The 20,158-nt window shown below is 28.9% G+C and overlaps 1 protein-coding gene across 10 annotated transcripts in view; it reads right to left on the reverse strand.

The window, feature by feature from the left end:
- The window catches only part of LOC142328405 (protein lap4-like), a 492,228-nt gene that overhangs the window by 124,065 nt on the left and 348,005 nt on the right, over positions 1 to 20,158 (reverse strand). For all 10 annotated transcript variants that reach the window (XM_075372138.1, XM_075372147.1, XM_075372166.1 and 7 more), the window contains 2 exons: positions 15,925 to 16,035; positions 4,598 to 4,777 (listed from right to left, as the gene is read on the reverse strand). In XM_075372138.1, coding sequence (XP_075228253.1) covers positions 4,598 to 4,777; positions 15,925 to 16,035 — 291 coding nt within the window. The remainder of the gene's footprint in view (positions 1 to 4,597; positions 4,778 to 15,924; positions 16,036 to 20,158) is intronic.

The raw sequence follows: 20,158 nt of genomic DNA on the forward strand, positions 1-20,158 counted from the left end.
CTATTTTATATCTTAGAATAGTCTTTAAATCTATCAAGATGTTTATTGTACAATAATTAAAATAAAAATAGCTAATTTTAATAAAATTATTGTGTATTATGTTAGATTGCTATCTTGCAGAGATAGCAATCTAAAATAGTAACATAATAGAAAACTTTAATAATAACATAATTCAAAACTAAATAAAATTATGTATATGCAATTAAATACAATGAAATAAAGAAACCAAACAAAAACTCATTTTAGGTAAAACAGTTTTAAAAATTAGAATAACAAATTACAATAACTCTTTCAGTTTGATGTCAAAAGTCGGCTAAATTTGTGAATTTATTTTTAAGATCCATTATTAGATGTCTGCCAACATTAATTTTGTTAGGCATCACAGCAATTCAATTAATTTAATGATAAATTTAAAATAGTACTATTATTAAACTTACCATACTTCTATTCTATGTCTAGATTAACAGTTTTGGGCAAATATATAAATTTCCAAAAGCCAACTTTTGGTTAACTTCATAACAATTATTTATATATAGTCTGTATGTAGCATTCATTAATACTAATTTTATATTTAAAAGTGACACTGTGATGCTTCATTTTTGAAAAATATAATATCTGCCTTTGCAGAATACAAATGATTTAATCCTTATTTAATATGAAAAGAAAACTGGAATTTCATTTGGGGGAATGATTTACAAGAATAATCATACAGAAAAAAATTCAAAATATTGTATTTTGGGAAACCGATGGAAAAAATAATAAAATCTACAAATACTTTTATTATAAATATTACATGAATATATTACTAATTTGATCCTTTATTATTTGTATTACATAACATTAAAAATAATCAACCATATACAAAGTAAAGTAAGAAACTATTATGCAATACACTAATTTTCAGAAAAATTAAACAAGAGCTCAAGAGAACAAAAGTGCATGCAAAGTGAGATTTAAAAGTGTTAATAATCTTGATAACTGGCACAAAACTACTCTTACAATGTAATATAAATTACAATAAGCTGTATAAAAAAACAAAATATAGGCGTACATAAAAAATCCCTAGCAAAAATTCTATTGAACAAAAAGCTCAAAAGATAAATAATTAGAAGCATTTAAAATAAAGTTGTATAAATTTTTAAAAACTTTAAATCATATCTCAAAACATTTGTCACTATATATTTAGACTGGACTGCAAGTTGAAATAAAAGAAAACAAGGATTTACCAAGAGAGAAGCAGAACCTTTTTCATAGTGCATTGTAACCAACATTAAGTATACCTATACTAATTAAAAGAATGGTAGGAAACACCTTTTAAAAATTTTTTTCTTATTCTCTTTTCTATGAAATAATAAAGAAAAAACAGCCACTCTGTTATAGTGCAAAGATCAGTAACTTAATCAATACCACATAAATAAGTCCTAATAAAAATACTGAGATAGAAATTCAAAAGTTACTAGCGATGCTTAGGAAAAAATGCAATATTTAAATGAAATTAGTTCAAAAGTCTGGCTACCATACTCTCAAATAAGTAACAGATACGTAAACCAGATGATTTTTTAAAAACCAGTTTCTGAATCAAGAGACATAAACATCAAGAATATTTAAAAACTAAATAATGTTGTAGATTACGATACTCTCTTTTTCACTTAGTTGACACATGAGAAAGTAAAATGTGTTGGGTAACAATGTCAACTCAATAGTGCTTCATTTTTCATTTCCTCCCTAGTTTCTTGTCAAGTTTAAGCACTTTTTGGCAAAATTTTACAATCATTTATTTGTTTCATGTCCAAAAGATTAATGAAAATTGTTTCAAATTAACCGATGATTTACTGACCTCTTCAACTTCTTTCTACATTGCAATCCAATATTAACCATGATTTTACCTCTTCTATTTATTTAATTTTCACTGATTTGCCCAATCATCTGACCCGTACATCATCTAGGAGTTGTAACCAACTAAGAATTTCACTGCTTATAAACACATTATTTGCTAGAAGACTTTAATGTTAAAGCGCGTGATTCCATTTTTTTCAAAAAAGATATTATATTAATTTTTAACCTTCCATTACTAATTATTACAAAATCACTGAACATAACAAAACACAGCTTACTAACTGTATGTGCCCAGTATTCACATGTATCAAGGACAGGGATCACAAACCACAAAATAACACAACTTTTGATATACAAAATTTAACTTTCACAAACTTTCAGGTTAAAGCTCATAAAACAGTTAATTGATACTGCATAAAGAAAAAAATAACCGAAATGGCTAAAAAAAATTCCAGGTAAAAAGAAAAAACGTAACAGCCAGTCTAGCAATTTAAATACCTATCATTAACTATTATTATAAGATTTTGTAGACAAAATTTTATCAAACATTTACCTTCTGCACATCTAAATGCAGAATATTAACAAAAAAAAAGTTTTAAAAATGTAGTAAATCAATTAGAAAATAAATGTTTAATAGTGACATTAAATTGCATAGTGTAATTCTCTAAGTTTGTATACATGCATGTATATATATATATATATGTATGTGTTTATTAATAGTAAGGACAATAAGCATTTAATCATGCAGGCTACTTCATATATGACAATAAGTAGATAACAGATACCAACTAAGAAAAAAATTTAAGTTCATCAATGAATTATTGGAAATATTTTTGATTCTGAGTTATCATAAATTATGAAAGAATGTTTTCTTATGCCAAAATATAAAGTACATCATGAATAAAGTAAGATAAAAATCTTTTCAGTATAACAATATAATCTACTGTTGACTGTTATCAGAACAAATAATATACTATCGCAATGAGCCAACAACAGAGTAAAAAGGAAGCAAATTTATTTATTATATACAAACTGAGTTTCTTCACCTGAAACACTTTCTCTTGTTTTAATGTTTTCTATCCAAATCAGAATATTAATTTTAATCCTTTTCACTTTTTTTTCATTTATTAATTCTCATTTGTTAAACAGCAAAAATTTCATAATAAAGAGTGATAAACTTTAAAACTATTAAACAATTTAATGGAACTCTTCCAGAGGAGACCTTTTGGAACTAACCATTAGCTTTTTTCTTGTATAATAAATAATATAGTACTATTATTGTTGATTGTAGTACTGTTGTTAATTGCACTATTTTTTAATTTAGCTCCAAAAAACTTTTGAAAGAAAATTTTCAGTATTTTGAAAACAATTCATTTAATAATTTTATAGTAATTATTTTATTTTAGTACTGTTAATTTATTTATTTTATTATGATGACAGATATATTGGATCAGCAATTATGTTATATAGTCACTTAAAACACTAAATTTCCTTTAAATTAGTGTTAAACTATTTAACAAGTTTTTTGAAGGTTTGTTACTCATTTACATGTAATGAAATATCAATAAATTCATACAGTTAAAAGTCAGTGGAATTGAAAAGAATTTTATCAGTTCTCACGATTATAGAAACGATAGTGATTCACTAACTCATATTAACTGTAACTTATTAAAGTTATTTGAAATAACTAATAACAGACTTCTGCAATACAAGGTCAATGTAAAGTAAATTACAGGGTAAATGTAGTTTAGTTTCAAGAAATAATAGTAAACATTTTTATTATTACACAGTTTACTATTACTGTCTGACGGTGGCAAACAATGAATGTACAAATAAATGATAAATTAACCAGTGTGGATCAAGTTAAAGAACAGTTCCAGAAAAATTTGGTCAGTTCAATTTAATTTTACTGTCTAAGATCTGTCAGCCTGAGAGTGAATAATGCTGAATGTAAAACTGCAACTGAATTGCCTGTTCAAGCAGCCTATACTACCTGTTTTGAGACATCATCTTATTAAAATAGGATGATCGTTACAGAAATTCTGATACACTCCAATAAAAGGTATAGTAATAAATAATTAAAATATAACTTTTAAAGTTATTTGACAACTTTATTGCTTACTAAAAAAAAAAAAAAACTGATCTGTTTCTTCTAAAAAAATAAATTCTGGTTTTTTTCTAATACCCAGAGTACAATAATAATTACTAATAACTACTTATTACTAGTGAATAGATGAATCATTAATTATGTACAAAATGAAAACCAATATTGACAGCTGTATTTAGAGAAAATTGATATAAAACTTCTTTAACTAATTATCAAATATTTCCATACTAAATTCATCTCAACATGCATTCATTATCTTACAGCACATCACATATTAATAAACACTATCTAATCTTACCATTACATCAATATATTCAATCCCGATCAGCTTGGAAAAGTAAATCATTTTATAAAATAATACATTTATATTGTTACTTTTAAAAAAAACCACTAAAACACATTAACTCTATTTTACAAAAAGAAGATAATATTAAATAATCTCTCTTAACTGAAAACCCTCAAATAATTTTCATTAAACAAAAGTAAATTTTTTTTTTATACCACATTCTAAATGAATAGTTAAGTATTAAATACATTCTTTTTATAGTGATCATCAATTGAGTGATCTATAAAGTTGTTTTATAATCATTATTAAATCAAATCCATATTTGCATGCATGAGCAGTTTCATTTCAAATATTCTTTATGATCATACCTGGTAACCATCCGGTAAAGGATCATGTTGAATAGTTAATGTGATTTCATCACCAGATGTTAGTAATGTCATTACTGCCTCATGATGACTGCTTTTGGTTACATCTTGACCATTAACTTTTAGGATTCTATCTCCCATCCGTAATTTACCTGAATTTGCTGCTATACCACCAGGCACTACCTGTAGTAATAAAATGCAAATTACAACAATAATTTACTCATAAACAAGACTTTCTGGTACGATGCAATGTATGAACAGAAAGTGTTGCTTGTAAACCAGATGAAAATAAACGCAATTAATGATTTAAGTTAGAATTTAACTAGTGTTAACATTAAAGTTACTTTAAATATAAACTCTATCTAAATATCCCAAAGATATTAAGAATTATACATAACAAATAACCACTCAAAAAAAAAAGTGTGTGTGTGTGTGTGTGTGTACATACACACAATAAATATTATAACATATAAATATATGGGTTAGATTCCTTTGTTAAGTGTAATGTAAGCGACCTGTATTCATAACATAGGTTTTGCTATCAACTATTTAATTATAACTATAATCTAATTTCCTATTCTCAATAATTTGCTGTGGTAAAATGATCACTTATTAAAAGGTTAGCCATGCTTGGATGCAATCTTTTAATTCCTTCTATTAATATTTTGGTAGGGACACTAAGTCAACCTGGGATGGATTCTTCAAGAATCAGGGCACACATTAATCATCTGGGGTTTGCAAAATTTATTATCATTTTTATTTAAATGTTATTTATTCATTTTTTTTTTAATAACCCGAGTCATAACACCAATTCTACAACACTTGTGATATTAACAGTACAAAGAAGATACATACTCCAAGCCATCTCACATGTTTGGGGAACTAGTTCTGGTATATCAAAATGTCTTTATTTTCAGTTAAAGAATAGATCCAATCCTGTGATCTGGGTACAGTTGATGAGATTGCAAATGCTGACATAAAAACTGGCTCCCCTTATTATTGCCAAAGTAGGAAACTTATGTTTACACCTTATATTGGATTTTCCTGTAAAATACAAAGGGTGTACAACAAAGTACTCCCAGGACTTTCATAACCTAATCTACTAGTGAAAACAATGGAAAAGGTTCATATAAATATATGTCCTAAAATGCTTTGTTTGCAAATTATGGCTAGTGAAAGATTTTGCTCAGATTTTAACTACCCCAGTGAAATGAGGTTGTACTGACACTTTTAGAATGTTAATGAAGTTGCAGAATTAGTGATTTCTAATGGTTTTTGACATGAGTACTTGAAAAGAACACGTCCCAGAACCGTATCTGCTGTAGGTTTTGAGAAATTCAGGGTGAAAATAAAAAAACTGGGAGTAAAAAATCCCTGTTTTTTATATGGTAATAAGGCAAAAAACTTTTAAACAAAACTTGTAGAGAATTTAGTTCTGAACAAAATTGCGAAAGAGAAGTTGAATGAAACAAAGAAAAGTTAGAAAAATTTGAATTTTATTTAGAAACAGAACACTACTTCATTTGTCAGAAAAGTATTTATTTAATGTTAACAAAACCAAATTTTTTTTTGATAATGTGAAAAATTTGTAAAAACAAAATTTATAATTAAATTTCTTTTAAAAACTGAAAATTACACATTGACTGTAAGATAAGAATAAATAAATAAAAATTACTTACATAATAATTTTTTTATTAACGACAGAAATATAATAAATTATTATTCCAAAGGTGGCAATAAAATAACAACAGATGATCAACAGTGCACAATACTGTATTAGTGTTTAAATCATTCTGTAAGGTACATTAAATATGTAATTCAATATTTGGTACTATGAACTGTGCTGTAATTAGCGAAAATTTTCTGTGAATTTTAGTTTAAACGTGATCAGTTTGCCACTGAAGTAATGCTGTACTTATTTACAACAGCGAAATACACTGTATGGTATTCATTTTGGATGTATGCAATGGAAATGCTACAGTAGAACGTGAAATTCATTTTCCAAATCGCAGGATTCAAAACAATTAGTGCAACTTTGCAATCTTTCGGAAACAGGTTTTACTATCAAGTATTCATACCACCTACAAACATATCAATATTTATAAACAATCTGTCCACCATGACACTGTTATTGAAGAAATTATTATCGATGCAGTTACGTGCAATCCAGGTGTCACTACAAGACGTCTTTCTAAGCGTATTGGAGTTTCACATTTGATGGTTTGGAAGACACTTAAACAGAACAGGTTTTATCTTTATCATAAACAGTCAGTTCAACATCTACACCAAGGAGATGGGCCACTTTGCTTGAAGTTCTCCAACTGGTGGAATACAAATAGACTACTCTACAAGCATGTTTTGTTTACTGACAAGGCAAATTTCACTCAAAGTAGTGTCAACAACTTATACAATGAGCATACAAGGGCAGAAGTAAATTCTCATAAAATGGTGGAAGGTAATTTTCAACCTTGATTTAGTGTCGATGTACGGTGCGATCTTCTTCACAATCAGCTGCTTGGACCATTCATATTACCTGGCTGCTTAAATATTGAAATTTACTTGCACTTTCAAGAATTGATGCAGCTGCTTGAAGATGTTGCTCTAGAACTGAGACGTAAAGTACATTTCCTGCATGATGGTACGCCTCCCCACTTCTCTTGCACTGTTTCCGCTCACTTAAATCATCATTTCCCTGAGAAATAGATTGGTTGTGAAGGTCAGAATTCCAGGCCACCAAGATCGCCTGAATCTAACAACTTTGAATTTTTGCATTTGGGGATGGATGAAATATTTGTATAAAAAACAAAAATACATTCTTATGAGGAATTAACTCATTAATTCACTGTCATGTTATGGAAGCGGTTCACAATTTAAGGACAACCCTGAAAAACTGAAAAGAGCAGCAAAAGCATCCCAAGAAATGTGTTGAAAATGGCGGGCTCATTTTTGAACATTTATTATAGACTGGTATGTACAATGCATTTTGGTCTAGTTACTATCTTTAAATAAAATTTGCACTTTTCTTTGTTTTATTCAATTTATCTTAAACCATTTTGTTTAGAACTGAATTCTCTACAAGTATTGTTTAAATGTTTTACTTCTTTATTTCCCATTTAACAAAGTTATTGTACATCAAACATAAAAAACAGAATTTTTACCCCAATTTATTGATCTTCACCCCAGATTTCTCAAAAACTACTTTAGATACAATTCTGGGACCTATTTTATTAATTTTTTTAGGTCAAAAACTATAAGAAATCACTAATTCTGCCTCTTAATTAACATCCTAAAACTTTCAGTAAAACCTCATTTCTCCAGGATAGCTGAAATTCGAGCGAAATCTTTTACTAGCCATAACTCACAAATGAAGCATTTTAGGGCATGTTTGTATGAGCTTTTTTTAATTATTTTCATAAGCAGAATAGTTATGAAAGTTTTGGGAGAACTTTGTGATACACCATGTACTGTATATACATTATTTGACATACATAGTTTTAAAAACCAGGAGAGTCCCCCACTTCAAAATAAAGAAAAAATGTTTAATCAACATATGTCCAGAAATGCTTAGTTTACCAGCTATCCACCATTTTGTATTTTTAACATAAAAATTTATTTTTCAGGAATGGTTAATCATATCAAGCTGAAATTTGATATACTGCTAGGGTACCTACAGGTTTACTAGTGCAAAAATAATGAACCTAATCTCTCAACCCATTCCAAAATGATGCCATGTAAACTTTTGAATTGTTAATATCTTTGCAACTACTGGTTTATTTAAATGTTAATTTTACAACAAAAAAAAAACAATGTTAACATTTTATGGTAAAGAAAATGATTCCTTATTTATTCAAATCCATTCTTAAATAACAAAGTTATGGAAAAATTTTTGAAGTGAGTCACTGTAGATCAAAAAACCACTTTTCATTTCCTCCTGAATAGAATTAATAACTTGACACAGTCTTAACTGCGATAATTAATTTTAATAATGTTATCATGTAATAAATTATAATAATTTAATGATATTGAAAATATTATTTAAATAATGAAAATATTATAATAATAAATAATATTAATATTGAAAAATAATTTGCATTATGTTTTTTGTTTAATGAACAGACACTGGTTATTAAACAAATTGAGTTTTTTTCCAATTAAAATTTAACAACAATAAAGAATTGTATCAGACAATAAAACATTAATATAGAAAACTACAATAGCTGTTCTAAATGGTGACTCTCAGTCAAAATACATGTATCCAAAATTTTTTCATTGACTGCCGGACTCTTTCAAAGGTGCCAAGTGTCTAACGAATCGTCTCAATCCCATTTAGAATTCTTGTGTGATATTCTTCAATGGTATCCACAGGATTGTTGTATACAAGTGTCTCTAAATGACCCCATAAAAAAGGTCAAGAGGACTGTCAGGAGACCTTGCAAGTCATGCTACAGGGCCTCCTCGACCAATCCATCTGTTTGGATATGCTTCATTTAGGTTTTCTCAAATTTTTAATGAGCCACAGCCCCACCTAGCATGATCCGCTTTTCGTCACGTGTTTAGTGGCAAATCTTTGAATAAAAGTGGAAGATTATGTGTCAATAAATGGAAATATCTTTCACCATTGAGTGTTTCATGTAAAACAGTTAAATTAGTGGTCACCCAGAATACCAGCCCATATATTTACAAAAAACTGATAATGGTGATGGTTCTAAATGACATGAGGTCACCCAGAATACCAGCCCATATATTTACAAAAAACTGATAATGGTGATGGTTCTAAATGACATGAGGATTTTCAATTGGCCACATGTGCATGTTGAGGGTGTTAAGAATGGCTGATCTTGTAAATTTTCCTTCACTGGTAAAGAAAATATAATTCAAAAAGCCAGCTCTCTAGTACACCCTCCTTGTATTCAGCCATTGATATTGAACATGGTCATCCTGATTACCATGTTTTTCAGATTTTAAGCTTCCTATGCCTCTGAATCATCTATGAATGGATGAAGAAAACATTGTGTGAGAAGGTAACACCCGATTGGGTAAGTGTTCCTGATACAGACATCTCAATTCTAGGGTGTTGCAATGTGCAAGACTGTACGTTAAATGCATATCAGACATTGCTATAAGCATAAAATATGATTTACATTACCAGGCATGGTGAATAAGGTAAAAAAAAAAAATTGTACAGTAGCTGCCATGTAACGACAAGCTTGGATGATCAGCCCGCACGTCACTGCTATACTATTGTTCTTTGAAACATTTGCACACCATGATTATCATCTCTTAGTAGCATAAACATGACGCATGATACATTGGGTAGTAATCACCACCACGACAAGCTCAGTTACTTGGCAGCAACTGTACAGAACAGATCAATGTATTTACGGGGAATTTGTTTTTAATCACACTTATAAAAACGACTTGCTAATTACATCTGCTTCAATGCAAATTATTTTTTAATATTGATATTATTTATCATTTAATATATTCAGGATTTCAATATTTTATTTTATTGTATTATTGGAAGAGGAATGCGACTTTTGGTCAGGTGATTTTAGAGTAATTAACTCAGCGTCAAATAATGGGCAGGCAGGAGTAGGTTTCGTGATGAACAAGAAGATAGGGAGGAGAGTGGAGTATTTCAAGACGCATAGCGATAGAATCATTGTAATAAGGATAAAATCAAAACCTAAACTGACGATTGTTACGATGAGGTAGAATGTGTATACGAAGAGATTGATGAAGCAATTAAACACGTAAAAGGAGATGAAAATTTAATAATAGTTGGAGATTGGAATGCAAGAATTGGAAAAGGAAAGGAAGGAAATATAGTGGGTGAATACGGGCGGGGCAAAAGGAATGAAAGAGGGATCGACTTATAGAGTTTTGCACAAAGTATCATTTAGTAATTGCCAACACCCAGTTTGAAATCATAGTAGAAGAATATACACATGGAAAAAGCCAGGCGATACTACAAGGTATCAGATAGATTATGTCATGGTTAAGCAAAGATTTAGAAATCAACTCGTTGATTTCAAAACTTACCCTGGAGTAGACATTGATAGCGACCATAATTTAGTGATAATGAAATGTAGATTGGGGTTTAAAAACCTGAAGAAAATGTGTCAGATGAATCAGTGGAATTTAGAGAAGCTTGGAGAAGAGGAGGTAAAGATTTTTGAGAAGGACATCACAAGAGGTCTGAGTAAAAAGATAAAGTAGAAAATGTAGAAGAATGGGAGAATGTTAAAAAGGAAATTCTTAAATTAACAGAAGCAAACTTAGGCAAACAAAGAGAACCGATAGAAAACCTTGGATTCCTGACGATATATTACAGCTGATGGATGAACGTAGAGAACATAAGAATGCTAGTGATGATGAAAGTAAAAGGAACTATAGACAATTAAGAAATATTATAAACAGGATATGCAAACTAGCGAAAGAAGAGTGGATTAAAGAAAAGTGTTCAGAAGTGGAAAGGGAAATGAACATTGGTAAAATAGACGGAGCATACAGGAAAGTTAAGGAAAATTTTGGGGTACATAAATTAAAATCTAATAATGTGTTAAACAAAGATGGTACACCAATATATAATATGAAAAGATACGGTAAAGTCGATAGATGGGTGGAATATATTGAAGAGTTATATGGAGTTAATGAATTAGAAAATGGTGTTATAGAGGAAGAAGAGGAAGTTGAAGAGGATGAAATGGGAGAAACAATACTGAGATCTGAATTTAAGAGAGCATTAAAAGATTTAAATGGCAGAAAGGCTCCTGGAATAAACGGAATAGCTGTAGAATTGCTGCGCAGTGCAGGTGAGGAAGCGATTGATAGATTATACAAACTGGTGTGTAATATTTATGAAAAAGGGAAAATTTCCGTCAGACTTGAAAAAAAGTGTTATAGTAATGATACCAAAGAAACCAGGGGCAGATAAATGTGAAGAATACAGAACAATTAGTTTAACTAGTCATGCATCAAAAATCTTAACTAGAATTCTATACAGAAGAATTGAGAGGAGAGTGGAAGAAGTGTTAGGAGAAGACCAATTTGGTTCCAGGAAAAGTATAGGGACAAGGGAAGCAATTTTAGGCCTCAGATTAATAGTAGAAGAAAGATTAAAGAAAAACAAACCAACATACTTGGCGTTTATAGACCTAGAAAAGGCTTTCGATAACGTAGACTGGAATAAAATGTTCAGCATTTTAAAAAAATTAGGGTTCAAATACAGAGATAGAAGAACAATTGCTAACATGCACAGGAACCAAACAGCAACAGTAACAATTGAAGAACATAAGAAAGAAGCCATAATAAGAAAGGGAGTCCGACAAGGATGTTCCCTATCACCGTTACTTTTTAATCTTTACATGGAACTATCACTTAATGATGTTAAAGAACAATTTAGATTCAGAGTAACAGTACAAGGTGACAAGATAAAGATGCTACGATTTGCTGATGATATAGTAATTCTAGCCGAGAGTAAAAAGAATTTGGAAGAAACAATGAATGGCATAGATGAAGTCCTACGCAAGAACTATCACATGAAAATAAACAAGAACAAAACGAAAGTAATGAAATGTAGTAGAAATAACAAAGATGGACCACTGAATGTGAAAATAGGAGGAGAAAAGATTATGGAGGTAGAAGAATTTTGTTATTTGGGAAGTAGAATTACTAAAGATGGACGAAGCAGGAGCGATATAAAATGCCGAATAGCACAAGCGAAACGAGCCTTCAGTAAGAAATATAATTTGTTTACATCAAAAATTAATTTAAATGTCAGGAAAAGATTTTTGAAAGTATATGTTTGGAGTGTCGCTTTATATGGAAGTGAAACTTGGACAATCGGAGTATCTGAGAAGAAAAGATTAGAAGCTTTTGAAATGTGGTACTATAGGAGAATGTTAAAAATCAGATGGGTGGATAAAGTGACAAATGAAGAGGTATTGCGGCAAATAGATGAAGAAAGAAGCATTTGGAAAAATATAGTTAAAAGAAGAGACAGCCTTTTGAGGCCACATACTAAGGCATCCTGGAATAGTCGCTTTAATATTGGAAGGAAAGGTAGAAGGGAAAAATTGTGTAGGCAGGCCACGTTTGGAATATGTAAACAAATTGTTAGGGATGTAGGATGTAGAGGGTATACTGAAATGAAACGACTAGCACTAGATAGGGAATCTTGGAGAGCTGCATCAAACCAGTCAAATGACTGTGAAGACAAAAAAAAAATTGTATTATTTTCAATATTATTAAATTATTATAATTTATTTCATGATAATATTAATAAAATTATTCCAGTTGAGATCTTTTTGAGCTATTTTATTTTATTTGGGAGGAAATGAAAACTGGATTTTTAATCTAGTGACTCATTTCAAGAACTTTTGCCATAAATTTGTTATTTATGAATGGATTTGAATAAATAAGGTTCACTTACTTTCTCATGAAACGCTTAACATTTAAAAAAAAATGTAACATTAAATAAACCAGCTGATATTAACAATTAAAAAGTTTACATTGCTGCCCATTTTAGAATGGTTTGACAGATTAGATTCATTACAAGTAAATCTCTAGGTACCTTTTTTTTGTTTTCAGTCATTTTACTAGTTTGATGCATGCTCCAAGATTCCCTATCTAGTGCCAGTTATTTCATTTTGGTATACCCCCTACATCCTACATCCCTAACAAATTGTTTTACCTATTCCAAATGTCGCGTGTGTGTACAATTTTCCCCATTTACCTATCCCTCCAATATCAAAGCGACTATTCCAGGACACCTTAATAAGTGGCCTATAAGTCTGTCTCTTCCTTTAACTGTATTTTTCCAAATGCTTCTTTCTTCATCAATTTGCCACGACACTTCTTCATTTGTCACTTTATTCACCCATCTGATTTTTAACATTCTCCTATAGCACTATTTTCAAACGTTTCTAATCTTTTCTTCTCAAGTATCCCAATCGTCCAAGTTTCACTTCCACATAAAGCTATGCTCCAAACACAAACTTCCAAAAATGTTTTCCTAACGTTTAGATTAATTTTTGATGTAAGCAAATTATATTTCTGACTGAAAGCTCGTTTTGCCTGTGCTATTTGGCATTTTACACCACTCCTGCTTTGTCCATCTTTAGTAATTCTACTTCCGAAATAAGAAAATTCTTCTACTTCTGTAATCTTTTCTCATCCTATTTTTATATTTAGTGGTCCATCTACATTATTTTTATTACATTTCATTACTTTCGTTCTGTTCTTGTTTATTTTCGTGGAGTAGTTCTCTCGTAGGATTTCATCCACGCCATTCATTGTTTCTTCTAAATCATAGCATCTTTATCTTTTCACCTTACACTGTTACTCCGGATCTAGATTGATCTTTAACATCATTAACTGCTTGTTCTATGTAAAGATTAAAAAGTAACAGGGAATTCCTTATGTTGGACTCCCTTTCTTATGTTCTTTGATTACTACTGTTGCAATTTGGTTCCTGTAAATGTTAGCTATTGTTCTTCTATCTCAATACTTGAACCCCAAATTTTTTAAAATGCTGAACGTTTAATTCCAGTCTCCGTTATCAAATGCTTCTGCTGAGTGTATAAATGCCAAGTATGTTGGTTTTTATTTCTTTAATCTTCCTTCTACTATGCGCTAAAATTGCTTCCCTTGTCCCTATACTTTCCCTGAAACAAAACTGGTTTTCTATTAACATTTCTTACACTCTCCTCTCAATTCTTCTGTACAGAATTCTAGTTAAAATTTTTGATGCATGAGTAGTTAAGCTAGTTGTTCTGTATTCTTCACTCCGTATTTCCCTCCGTATAACCAATATATTCCACCCACCTATTGACCTTTTATTTTTTATTATAAATTGGTGTGCCATCTTTGTTTAACACATTATTAGATTTTAATTTATGTATCACAAAATTTTCTTTAACTTTCCTGTATGCTCCGTCTCTTTTACCAATGATGATTTTCCACTTCTACACACTACAATTTAATCCACTCTTCTTTTGCTAATCTGCACTTCCTGTTTATATTATTTCTTAATTTTTGACGGGTCCTTTTACCTTCTTCATTAGTAGCATTTTTATACTTTCTACGTTCATTCATCAGCTCCAATATATCCTTTGATATCCAAGGTTTTCTAACAGTTCTTATTGTTCCACCTAAGATCGCTTCTGCTGATTTGAGAATTTCCTTTTTAACATTCTCCCATTCTTCTTCTACATTTTCTACTTTATCTTTTTTACTCAGACCTCTTGCAATGTCCTCCTCAAAAATCTTCTTTACGCTTCCTTTAAAAATCTTCCTCAAGCTTCTCCAAATTCCACCAAATCATCTGACACCTTGTAATCATATAGACAATAATAATTGTTGTCACTTAATTTTTATTTTATCCTTATTAAAATTATTCTATCACTATGCATTTTGAAATACTCTTCTCTCGTTTTTATTTTTTTATTCATTACAAAACCTACTCCTGCCTGCCCTTTATTTGAAGCTGAGTTAATTATTTTAAAATCACTTGACCAAAAATAATTTTCCTCTTCCCACTGAACCTCGCTAATTCCTCTACATGCAGATGTAGTAGGAATTAGAGAGGTTTGGTAGGTTCAGTCAGTAGTCCCCACCCAGAGATCCAAACAGAGGACTAGTTTACCTCCAGAATATTTTACCAAGGAAGGCATCTCCATTTTTGTTACATGAAAATGCAGAGAGAGCTACATTTTCTTGGAAAAAAAACAACTGTAGTTTTCCATTGCTTTTAGCTGCGTAGGACTCAGAAGACTGAGTGACACTGATATGGCCATTTAAGTCCTCCTGACCTAAGCCCTTAACAACTACTGAAAGAGCAGCTGCCCTCTTTCAGGAATCATTCCTTAATCTGGCTCTCTACAGATACCGCTCCAATATGGCTGCACCTTCGGTCCAGCTACTCCGTATCACTGAGCACACAAGTCCTCTCACCATCGACAAGGTCTCATGATTCATAGTGAGAGCTAGGTACCTTAGTAGTACATAAATTTTAGCTTGATATAATTAACCATTCCTGAGAAATAAATTTTTATATTAAAAATAAACTAAGTGTTTACAGACATTTGTTGAGGTAAAGCTTTTTCTTTTTTTTTATATGGAGACCATCTGCCAAATTTTTGAAACAGTTTTTATAAACACTATATATTACCAGGAAACCTCCACCTTGAAATAATGATAATGATAAAAAATGTTAATGCAGAACAATATGTTTTATAACATGCAAATAAAATGTAAAATCCTAATTGTCTAGTGAAATATATTGAACAAGATAACTAATACTTAAGGAATATAAACAATATACATACATGAGATATGAAGATTCCCGGCTGAGAGTTTCCAAATGGAATACAGGAATGGTCAGTTCCTCCAATGATACTAAAACCTAAAGATCCACCAGCTTTCACTAACGTTACATCCTGAAAAAAAAAGTTCTCGAAATATATAAAAAATAATACTTAAAAAGATAAATTAAAAACAAATATTTTTTTTATTCAAATTAGATTAAGTGTAAAATTTACAATACACACTATTTAATTTTACCATAAAATTTCTGAGATCAAGACAAATAAAATCACTCAAATACATTTCAAGAATCCTTTATTCATTCATACTATATCAATTAATATACAAATAATAATACAATATACAATAATAATAATCAATAACTATATTATTTATATTATAACTATAATATAAATAATATAATATTAATAATAATATTATAACATATTATTATAATAAAATAAAGGATAATAATAATAAAATAATATATTATAATTATTATTAATTATAATAATAATAATAATAATAATAATAATAATAATAATAATAATAATAATAATAATAATAATAATAATAATAATAATAATATAATATTATTGATATTATCAATAATAATATTAATATACAAATATAATTACTACAGTATAATGTGTATTGATACTATTACATTAATAAATGAAAATTATAGTATAAAAAGATAATTTAAGAAATTAAGAGCTATTCTAAAACACTATTTGATACGATTGCAATAAATTACAATCATAACCTTACATTAAAAACAGTTAAAATGTAAACTAAAAGTAGTTTGATAAATTATACCTATACTCATATCACTGTTCAGTATACTCTACACCCTACATCTACTACTGATTTTATAATAGTTTTTATTATCTAATTCTTTTTTAAGCAACCACTTACTACCAGAGGTTTTAAAAGGGAAGCCTGGTTTATCCATAAAAATCCTGATGTCGCTAAAACTTAAATAAATAAACAAAACTATATTTTTATATTTTTGCTAAAAGCCATGTAATCTGTTGGATATAAATAGTAAGATTCACTGAAACAATGTCTAAGATTAGTAAAAAGTAGTTTTGAATACCGCTGAAAAAATATAAACCCTCAAGGGTTTTTCATATGTAGTAATTTCTTTACATTGCATAAAATACAAACACCAAACACAGCAACTAGATTTGTCAAATTTACCTTATTAACTTTCAATAACTATTTTTCATGGCAACCCGCATCTTAAGTTGATATTAATTCTATTTTTATACCGTTAAAACTTATTATTTTTAATAATTTGTCATGTTGTTTGGAAATTGTAATATTTTTCCATTATCACAGTTTAAATAATATTGTTAACATACATTCAACAGCACAAATTTGTATTTGAGCTGTCCAGTATTGAACAGCACAAAAACAAATAAATATTACAATTTCCGAAATAAAACAAATTATTAAAAACAATAAGTTTTAATAATAGAATTTAATATCAACTGAAGATATGAGATACCTCAAAAACTAGTTATTGAAAATTAATAGGTACATTTAACTTATCTATTATCTGTGCTTGGTGGTTTGTATTTTATGTAATATTAAATTTTATTATCACAATGATCAAAATATTATTGAATTATCTGAATATTCAAGTAATTTCTTTATAAAAAGATATAGCAAATCCTGAACAAACAACTGCATCAGTAATTAAGAAAATAATACTAAAGAGGATTAAAATAATAGCAAAGTGTTTACAATACAAATAGTAAACTATGTAATGAATTATATACTCTAATTACATTTGTCCTCAAGATTTTTAACAACTTATTAACATCCCTGACACACTTATACTTTATAACTGTTGAACTTAGATAAAATTTAAATAATAATTATTATGCATAAAACCAAGTTTGAACATCAATTAACCTTGAAACAGCTGTGCAGTAAATTACAAAGTAAAATAGATTAGCTTACATAACATTTTATTACAGTTTCCATTCAGACTATTCCATTTCAGTCTAGAATGATATAACCTTTGTCTCAAAAAGGGCTTAAATTAACCGTTAACTATTTACTTAAAAAAAATAACTCGACAATACATTTTAAACATAATATTAAAAACTATTTTCAGTTTACATACAAATGATTTTAGAATTCCAAGCCTCAGTGAGGAGATGACACTTTAAGGATTTTAAAGGAATTGTAGGTGTGAAGGTATTGCTGAAATAGAAAACACACCATGTGTTAAATAGTGAACCTTTAAAGAGTATAGTTTTACAAAACACTTACCGTTTGTGATGTTGAATGAATTAAAAAGTTTTATCTAATAACATTTTTTAATATCACAATCAAGCTATAGTAAGTATATGGATAATTATTAAAAAAGCAGGCTTAATAAAATGAAAGAGAATTAAAATTGTAATGGTTTCTGGAAATCTAAAAAAAATTAAGAAATGGAATTTCTGCAACAGTAACACATTCTTAAAAAACCAATGCGAATTTTGGAAAAAAAAAATTTTTTTGTGACCAGATGCTACAAAAGATCTTTTAAGTATATCAAAATCTTTTACTATAAAAAGAGCAAAAATCTGAAAATCTAAATTAAAATTAAAAAAGAAATAATAAAGTTGATTATCACAGGTATTTAGTTCAAGAAAAGTCAACTGAATCATCACAAAAGATTTTCCAAGAATAATATATTAAAATCCAGATAAATTTAGCTTAAAATTCATCTTAAAATTAATAATATATTCCATCACCGATAACAAAATTAGTTTCACTTGAGTGTTACAAAAACCAAATCTAACATTTTCTCAAGATTTAAAAACTAAAAAATAATAAAGTGAGATAATTATTTCTACATGTAAGATTATTTTCTGTTTAAATTCAAAGTACTTATTATATATAAATACTAACTATACATAATATAATCAGGATCAAACATTGGTTAATCCTAAATGGATGTAGAGCAAAACATATAATGAATCTGTAAACTCACATTTCATTTATTTATTTTCAATTTCCACTCAAAGACAAACCCAGGATCTTCGAAACTTATTCTCAAAGCAATTCATTTTTATTTTAGTTATATCTAGAATGATTGACTCATCAAATATGCTCAAAGCTATATGGGAATATGGAATGAAGGTTTTGCATGAAATGAAAAATGATGAAACTAGACCAATATTCAAATTTTCTGTATGGAAGGCTGTAATACTATGGCGGCTCTGATGTGGGGGTCAGCAGAAGAAAGACGTACTTGGCTAATATTATAATGTTGCATAGGGGTGAAATTACATGATTTAACACACATTATGTACTTATGAATGACTAAAACAGTTTATGCTAAACAAAAAATAATACGTATGAAGACAAGCCAAACTACAGGCTAACTACATTTCAACGAATATAGACGTAACAGTAATATATGCTATATAAATTTTGTAAGTTTGTATATTCAAAGACATTCCAAAAATAATTTGTTAGATAAATTTAACATTTGTGTGAAATCAAAGCACAATGCTCTGTGATATAATAAATACAATTTTTGTGTAAATTTCCAATAAAAATATTTTTAACATTCTGCCACTGGCTAACTTATTGGGGTGGCAAGCTTAATTTTTTATTTAAATTAAAAAAAGGATATTAATGTAGTAGGTGCTTTACCACTGTTGTTAGGTCTTAGATGGCGCCACTAAAATGCTATATTGAAATAAGAAGATAAATGGAATTATAAATATAATCTAACCTAACTTAACCTATGCTCGCTAATCTCGATTAATGAGCGAAGCGAGCATAGATTAAGTTTGCTTAGATATTTACAATTTTATTTACTTATTTTCTTATTTCAATGTAGCATTTCAGTGGCACCACCTACGAACTAACTACAATGGTAGATCGCCTACTATATTAATATCAAAAAAAGTTATTTTACCACAGCAATCATAAAATATAACTAATATAAAAAACGAGGAAGAAATTATAAATGGTAAACAACACTTACTACAGTTAGGACAATTTATACTAAAAAAAGCAAGTTCAAGATTCAAGGATATGTAAACCAAAAGCGCCAATCGATACACTACACTACAAATGATTTTTATATCATTTTAAGTTGCAAACTATTTTTAACACTAATAACAAATTTAATATTAAAGAAAAGTACTTTAAAAGGATTTCCCAGTACACTATCAATGATCACTTTTTTTTTAATTTTTAAAATTTAATCAAAATCCTTAATATGAAACAGATTTAATGCTG

The sequence above is a fragment of the Lycorma delicatula genome, chromosome 1, assembly GCF_047948215.1.
Source record: "Lycorma delicatula isolate Av1 chromosome 1, ASM4794821v1, whole genome shotgun sequence".
NCBI lineage: Eukaryota > Metazoa > Arthropoda > Insecta > Hemiptera > Fulgoridae > Lycorma > Lycorma delicatula.